Source organism: Mus caroli, chromosome 3 (genome assembly GCF_900094665.2).
Source record: "Mus caroli chromosome 3, CAROLI_EIJ_v1.1, whole genome shotgun sequence".
NCBI classification, from domain to species: domain Eukaryota; kingdom Metazoa; phylum Chordata; class Mammalia; order Rodentia; family Muridae; genus Mus; species Mus caroli.
Genome location: NC_034572.1, coordinates 80,511,489 through 80,519,346, shown reverse-complemented (window position 1 = coordinate 80,519,346; position 7,858 = coordinate 80,511,489). Strand labels below are relative to the sequence as shown.

General features: G+C 54.0%; 1 protein-coding gene across 4 annotated transcripts in view; it reads left to right on the top strand.

Annotated features, from left to right (window-relative positions):
- Positions 1 to 7,858, top strand: part of Pear1 (platelet endothelial aggregation receptor 1) — a 19,282-nt gene that overhangs the window by 10,730 nt on the left and 694 nt on the right. For all 4 annotated transcript variants that reach the window (XM_029475553.1, XM_029475554.1, XM_029475556.1 and 1 more), the window contains 16 exons: positions 587 to 707; positions 866 to 1,002; positions 1,087 to 1,299; positions 1,575 to 1,749; positions 1,830 to 1,950; positions 3,487 to 3,650; positions 3,750 to 3,852; positions 3,935 to 4,081; positions 4,253 to 4,378; positions 5,860 to 5,988; positions 6,096 to 6,224; positions 6,378 to 6,590; positions 6,755 to 6,843; positions 6,924 to 7,047; positions 7,183 to 7,257; positions 7,343 to 7,588. In XM_029475553.1, the coding sequence (XP_029331413.1) occupies positions 587 to 707; positions 866 to 1,002; positions 1,087 to 1,299; positions 1,575 to 1,749; positions 1,830 to 1,950; positions 3,487 to 3,650; positions 3,750 to 3,852; positions 3,935 to 4,081; positions 4,253 to 4,378; positions 5,860 to 5,988; positions 6,096 to 6,224; positions 6,378 to 6,590; positions 6,755 to 6,843; positions 6,924 to 7,047; positions 7,183 to 7,257; positions 7,343 to 7,588 (2,312 nt within the window). The remainder of the gene's footprint in view (positions 1 to 586; positions 708 to 865; positions 1,003 to 1,086; positions 1,300 to 1,574; positions 1,750 to 1,829; positions 1,951 to 3,486; positions 3,651 to 3,749; positions 3,853 to 3,934; positions 4,082 to 4,252; positions 4,379 to 5,859; positions 5,989 to 6,095; positions 6,225 to 6,377; positions 6,591 to 6,754; positions 6,844 to 6,923; positions 7,048 to 7,182; positions 7,258 to 7,342; positions 7,589 to 7,858) is intronic.

The following is a 7,858-nucleotide window of genomic DNA, read 5'->3' as shown; positions in this document are numbered from 1 at the left end:
TGCTGAAGCATCTCTTCCCCCTGAGGACCAGCTGCATGGTCGTATAGTATAGACTAGAGTTATTCAGGGCATGGGGAGGGGAGTTGAGAGGGTAGAAGAGGGACAGAAAGGCAGAGAGAGAGAGAGAGAGAGAGAGAGAGAGAGAGAGAGAGAGAGAGAGAGAGAGAGGGAGGAGTGTCATTAAGTGAGGCTGAGATGCAGACCTAGGCAGAATCCAGGGCCACGTGCAGAGAGGCCTGGGGTGTTGAGTTCTCCAGGATGCAGGAGCTGTCTAGGAGAAGGTATCAAGAGGGGACCACTTGAGCAGGGGAGGAGATGCACAGGGCCCTGCATGCTGGAGGAACAGACCTGCAGCACACTCTTGCTCTCCCCACCTGCTGATGCTGGGGTGTCCTTGCCAGCTACTTGCCAGAGAGAGAGAGAGAGAGAGAGAGAGAGAGACAGAGAGACAGAGAGAGAGACAGAGAGAGAGAGACAGAGAGAGATAGAGAGAGACCCCCTTCTGTGCAGAGGCAGCCTTGGGGAGCAAAGAGGGCCCCTGAAGTTTCTTCCTCATGACCCTCTGACCTCACCCCCTATTCCACAGCTGTAATGTGCCCTGTTCACAGGGCACTGATGGCTTCTTCTGCCCCAGAACCTATCCTTGCCAAAATGGAGGTGTGCCTCAGGGCTCCCAAGGCTCCTGCAGCTGCCCACCGGGCTGGATGGTATGAAGGGCGGGAGCCTGCATGCACAGGGCTGGGATTCCCAGGAGAATTCTGAGGAGGGCTCTCCACAGAGATGATGGGCACTTAGGAACCTGGAGAGGTCTGAGCGTCTGTGGTCATGAGAAGGGAATTAAGTGACTTTCACCCCCTATCCCCAGGGTGTCATTTGTTCCCTGCCATGCCCAGAGGGTTTCCATGGACCCAACTGTACTCAGGAATGTCGCTGCCACAATGGTGGCCTCTGTGACAGGTTTACTGGGCAGTGCCACTGTGCTCCTGGCTATATCGGGGATCGGTGAGTGTGAGGTCCTAGGAAGCTGGAGTGGGACAGGAGGTGGTGGAGCCCAGTTTATACAATTGTACATAACCCGGGACCCAGGTGCCAAGAAGAGTGTCCCGTGGGCCGCTTCGGTCAAGACTGTGCTGAGACCTGTGACTGCGCTCCTGGTGCCCGTTGCTTTCCTGCCAATGGCGCGTGTCTGTGCGAACATGGCTTCACAGGCGACCGCTGCACTGAGCGCCTCTGTCCAGATGGCCGCTATGGTCTGAGCTGCCAGGAGCCCTGCACCTGCGACCCAGAGCACAGTCTCAGGTGGGCTGTGGGAAACACGGTCACAGGAGACCGGTTTTTGGTCTGGAGTCCCGAGAAAAACATTAGGGTATAGCTAAGAGGGGCACCGATGTCACACACAGAAGGATTGAGAAGGGATCTGGTGAAGGGGCAGGAGTGGCCTGGGCAGCCCTCCTTTGCCCAACCTGGCTCTCTGGAGGAACCCTGAACCCTTGGTTTATACTTGGGCTCTGCGAAGAGGTTTTGTTTGGTTTTTAGTCTGGCTTAGACCCCCATGTCCCCTTCTGTACCCACAGCTGCCACCCGATGCACGGCGAGTGCTCCTGCCAGCCAGGTTGGGCGGGCCTCCACTGCAACGAGAGCTGCCCTCAGGACACGCATGGCCCGGGCTGCCAGGAGCATTGCCTCTGTCTGCACGGCGGGCTCTGCCTTGCCGACAGCGGCCTCTGCCGGTGCGCGCCGGGATACACGGTGAGGCTGAGCCCCACAGCGGGAGAGGAGTTGGGTAGGAAGTTCCGAGCCGCCCCTCACTCTGCGCCTTCTGCGTTCAGGGACCTCACTGCGCTAACCTATGTCCACCGGACACTTATGGGATCAACTGTTCCTCCCGTTGCTCCTGTGAAAATGCCATTGCCTGCTCTCCCATTGACGGCACGTGCATCTGCAAGGAAGGTAAAGGATTAGGGAGGAGCAGACCCGGTGCAGGGGTGGGGGGTGGGTGCGAGGAGAGCACCCCCAGGACTGAGCTTATTAGAGGGCCCTGTGGGAATGGATCCAGGCTAGTTTCTGCTAGAGTATTCTTTTCTTGTCCTTTTTCATTGGTTCCTGGCCCGGCTTCCCCAACCCTACTTCTCCCTGGTGTTTTGTTTTGTTTTGTTTTGTTTTGTTTTGTTTTGTTTTGTTTTGTTTTGTTTGTTTTGTTTTGTTTGTATTGAGACAGAGTGCTGCTATATAGCTCAGGATAGACTAAAAGTCTGAGAACCTACTGTGTTTCAGCCCTCTGGGGTGCTGGGATCATACAGAACACCTTTCCTTCTTTCTTCCTTCTCGCTCTCTTTCTTTCTTCTCTCTCTCTCTCTCTTTCTTTTTTCTTTCTCTCTCTTTCCCTTTTTCTTTTTTTCTTTCTCTCCCTCTTTCTTTCTCTCTTTTTTTCTTTCTCTCTCTCCCTCTTTCTTTTTTTTCTTTTTCTCTCTCTCCCTTTTTCTTTCTTTCTTTCTTTTTTATTTCTCTCTCTTTCTTTTTAAATTTCTCTCTCTCCCTCTTTCTCTCTTTCCTTCCTTCCTTTCTTTCTTTCTTTCTTTCTTTCTTTCTTTCTTTCTTTCTTTCTTTCTTTCTCTCTCTCTTTCTTTCTTTCTTTCCAGAATTATTTTATGTATACAAGAACACTGCATCCATCTTTAGACACACCAAAAGAAGGCATCAGATCTCATTACAGATGGTTGTGAGCCACCATGTGGTTGCTGGGAATTGTACTCAGGACCTCTGGAAGAGCAGTCAGTGCTTGTAACCGTTGAGTCATTGCTCCAGCCCCCCAGAACATCTTCCTTTAACTACAAATGTCATACTTGTCCCTAAATGGTGCAGACTAGAAGTCTCTGTGGTGATCATCTCTCACCCTCAGTTCTGTGGAAACATACCATGCCAGTGCTAGGGAGGTCTATCCCTGTGACATATTGGCAACCCTTAAGCTGACTTCAGATCCAGTGGTATCAGACTTAACCAAGCCTCAAGTTTTCAGCCCCTGTTTCTTCCCATTATCCCACAGATGGTCTGGTGGGGCCACCACTATGGGCTTGGCTTTGTTGCCCGACTCCTCCATTTTGTAAGAGAGACAGAGGAGGCCCAGGTGGGATGGAGGGAACAGAGGCAGCTCAGGTAGGGTAGAAGAGACAGGAGGGTCAAGTGGGTTAGAAGACACTGGAGAGTCAGGTGGGGGTCAAAGAGATTATGGAAGCTCAGATAGGGAAGAAGAGACTGGAGGTCCAGGTGAAGTGGAAGAAACAGAAGGCCCAGGTAGGATGGAGGACACAGGATGCTCAGGTGGGCTGGCAGAGAGGGTGGGGTAGAAGCCATAGGAGGCTGAGGCGATTGAACATCGATTGCATCAGTGAGAATCTTTGAATTCAGCTGCTGAGTGTGTTTAGCATCTAGTGTTTGTGAGCTTTTCTCATGCCCAGCTCACAGTGTGTACCTGCTTACCCTCTCCAGGTTGGCAGCGTGGTAACTGCTCTGTGCCCTGTCCCCCTGGCACCTGGGGCTTTAGTTGCAATGCCAGTTGCCAGTGTGCCCACGATGGAGTCTGCAGCCCCCAAACCGGAGCCTGTACTTGCACCCCTGGGTGGCATGGTGCTCACTGCCAGCTTCCTTGCCCAGTAAGTGCACAGCCCGGCTGCCTGGGGGGGAGGGGAGGGAGGGCAAACACAGCACTCACAATCTGACTAGCCTGTCCTCCCCTCCTTTCGCTCTCCAAGAAGGGACAGTTTGGTGAAGGCTGTGCCAGTGTCTGTGACTGTGACCACTCTGATGGCTGTGACCCTGTTCGTGGACAGTGCCGATGTCAGGCTGGTTGGATGGGTGAGTATTCTGGGCTGTCTAGGCCCCAGGTCTGCTGTGGACTTGCACGCCACAGGAGATGACCCTTGGTTGTCCTCTACAGGCACACGCTGCCACCTGCCTTGCCCGGAGGGCTTTTGGGGAGCCAACTGCAGTAACACCTGTACCTGCAAGAATGGTGGTACTTGTGTGTCTGAGAACGGCAACTGCGTGTGCGCACCAGGGTTCCGAGGCCCCTCCTGCCAGAGGCGTGAGGCTCGCTAGACCCCAGCCCCTTCTGTTAGCGGTTCAGATTTGGGAGCCCCCCTCCACCCCATGGGTTTGGCCCCCAACTCCCATCTCCAGGGTGGTTATTCCAGTGGGAAGGGGCAGGTCAGCCCTGGTCAATGGCCCCCTGGTCACCATGTGTCCCTTTCCTCAGCCTGTCCGCCTGGTCGCTATGGCAAACGCTGTGTGCAGTGCAAGTGTAACAACCATTCTTCCTGCCACCCATCGGACGGGACCTGCTCCTGCCTGGCGGGCTGGACAGGCCCTGACTGCTCCGAGGGTGCGTAGCAGCTTGTGTGGGGCAGTGTGCCCACTGCTTGGGTCGCTGCACTCCGGCTCCTCTCCTGGCCCTGGGCAGAGAGCCTCCCTCCCTCAATTATCTGTAACATAGGGGGGATCCTTCCATCACCTGCAGGCTGGGTACTGGTGTTAGTGGGAAGATTGCCTGCCCTTCAGCATGGGGAAGCTAGAAAGAGCAGGCTACTTATGAAATAGCAAACCCCCCTTGGAGATATTTCCTCTTCTTTTTAAAAAAAATATCATTTTAAACTATTATTCTTTGGAAATTTCATACACATATACTATGTGTCTTGATCCAATCCCACTTCCCCTCCTGCCTCCAGTATGTCTTCCTCCCACCCACATGTCCATTCCTCTCCATAACTTGCTGAGGCCAGTCTGTTTGCCAGCGTGGGTGTGGGGCTGTGGCCTGGAACGTGGGTCCTTCTCCTCCCTAGCGTGGCTGCTTTCTAGCTTTCTTTTTTTTTTAAGATTTATTTATTTATTTATTATATGTGAGTATACTGTAGCTGTGTTCAGACACTCCAGAAGAGGGTGTCAGATCTTTTTTTTTTTTTTAAAGATTTATTTATTTATTATATGTAAGTACACTGTAGCTGTCTTCAGACTCTCCAGAAGAGGGTGCCAGATCTCGTTGTGGGTGGTTGTGAGCCACCATGTGGTTGCTGGGATTTGAACTCTGGACCTTCGGAAGAGCAGTCGGGTGCTCTTACCCACTGAGCCATCTCACCAGCCCGGGTGTCAGATCTTGTGAGCCACCATGTGGTTGCTGGGAATTGAACTCGGGACCTTTGGAAGAGCAGTCAGTGCCCTTAACCAATGAGCCACCTCTCCAGCCCCGCTTTCTAGCTTTCTCGTATTATTATGTGTCCTCTTCCACATAACTCTATGATAGCAAAGTGACTGGCCTTAGGCAGCAGGTGAAGCATGCTTTGAAGGGAGTGGGATGCTGCTGCCCAGAGAGAGCTAACTGCACTGCCGGGAGGCAAGGCATAAAGGAAGGGATCTTGCTGAAGGTTTTGGGTTTTTTTCCCATAGAACTCAGTAGCATTTACTGTTGGGTTATTTGCTAAGTTCACACACAGAGATAATGCAATAGGCTGGGTGTGTTAAACATGTCTGTAATCCCAGCACCCAGGCAAGAGGCAGAGGTTTGAAAACAGGAAAAACAAAACCAAAAACAAAAAACAAAACAAAAAAAAAACAAAACAAGCCCAGCACTAAGCCCTCCAGGGGCAGTTGGGAAGGTCCAGTTCCCTAGCACTGGGTACATTATCTCCTCAGAGTCAAGGGCAGATGTCAGGTGGGTAGTGGGTCAGCTAGCTGGAGATGGACATTAGAGTCATGACGATGGAAATACCCCTCGGAGCCTTCGTCTCCCTAAGAGGTGGCCAGGCTGAAAACTTCAGAGGTACTGAGGGAATGGCCAGGTCTTGCCTGATAGCCCCTTGTCTCCTGTAGCATGTCCCCCAGGCCACTGGGGACTCAAATGCTCCCAACTCTGCCAGTGTCATCATGGTGGGACCTGCCACCCCCAGGATGGGAGCTGTATCTGCACGCCAGGCTGGACTGGACCCAACTGCTTGGAAGGTACCAATGGAACACAGACTCTCTGGTATCCACCACAGCCCTTATCTGAGAGGATGCTACAGCTTGCTGGCTCCATGACCCCTACTTGCCTTCTTGGCTGTCTTTAGGCTGCCCACCAAGAATGTTTGGTGTCAACTGCTCCCAGCTATGCCAGTGTGATCTTGGAGAGATGTGCCACCCAGAGACTGGGGATTGTGTCTGTCCCCCAGGACACAGTGGTGCACACTGCAAAATGGGTGAGTCCTTCCCCCCATTTGACCCTCGTTTTCCTCTAGGCTCTGGAACCCAGGGCGCCCTCATTACCTTCTCTGTCTTCCTTACAATTCACTCAAGTTCACTGGCAGAACGAACAAAGGTGCCTGTCTCAGTGCCCACTCCCCCTCTCACAGGAAGCCAGGAGTCCTTCACCATAATGCCGACCTCTCCCATGACCCATAACTCACTGGGTGCAGTGATTGGCATTGCAGTACTGGGGACCCTCGTGGTGGCCCTGATAGCACTGTTCATTGGCTACCGCCAGTGGCAAAAGGGCAAGGAACATGAGCACTTGGCAGTGGCTTACAGCACTGGGCGGCTGGATGGCTCTGATTACGTCATGCCAGGTGAGCTGGTGTGGGACTTTAAGTGATGGCTGGGCAGTAGGGGACTGCTGGATATGCCCCCCACCATGGGATGTGGGGTGGAAGAGTGGAGGGCATCAAGGAGGGGCAAACTGCTGTTGCCCTGGCCTCCTCCTGTCTACCTGGCGCCCGTGTTTGTCCTGCAGATGTCTCTCCAAGCTACAGTCACTACTACTCCAACCCCAGCTACCACACACTGTCTCAGTGTTCTCCTAACCCCCCGCCCCCTAACAAGGTCAGTGCACTGAGGGGGTGTGCTCTGTGGATAAGATGTATCTCTCAGGAAAGCCTCACCCGTGCTTGTGCTCCCCACAGGTCCCAGGCAGTCAGCTCTTTGTCAGCTCTCAGGCCCCTGAGCGGCCAAGCAGAGCCCACGGGCGTGAGAACCACGCCACACTGCCCGCTGACTGGAAGCACCGCCGGGAGCCCCATGACAGAGGTAGGTGCTTGGAGGCCCGAGGCGGAGCAGTGTCACCTGCTGGATCGGCTTGGTGGGGTCAGGGTGGGGGAAGAGCCTGCTTCCAGAGGAGGCTTGGGAAGGCCACAGGTCTGATTTCTACTTACCTTCCCCCAGGCGCCAGCCACCTGGACCGAAGCTATAGCTATAGCTATAGCCACAGGAATGGCCCAGGACCATTCTGTCATAAAGGTATGAGTGAAGAGGCATGGAGGGGAAGGGAAGCCAGGGCCTCCAGGGCCTCCAAGGAGCCTGATTTTCTTCCTTGATCCCTTAGGTCCCATCTCTGAAGAGGGACTAGGGGCAAGCGTTATGTCCCTGAGCAGTGAGAACCCCTATGCTACCATCCGAGACCTGCCCAGCCTGCCTGGGGAACCCCGAGAAAGCGGCTATGTGGAGATGAAAGGACCTCCATCAGTGTCCCCTCCCAGGCAGTCTCTTCATCTCCGGGATAGGCAGCAGCGGCAACTGCAGCCACAGAGGGACAGCGGCACCTATGAGCAGCCCAGCCCCTTGAGCCATAGTGAGTCTTCTATGTCCCCCCTGGGGGGAGGGGGGCTACAGGGTACTGGCTCACGAGGAGGGGAGGGGAGAGAAGCAGACAGTGGCGTGATAGGGCAGGGCCATGGCCTTTGGGTGGTGTGGTCTCAAAGCAGGCGTGGTATTGGGAGAACTGCCCTCTTCCTCCGAGCCTGTTCCTCCTCTGAAGGTTGAGTGTTTGAGATGGTGCTTGAATCGTACCAGAGAGAGAGAGAGAGAGAGAGAGAGAGAGAGAGAGAGAGAGAGAGAGAGA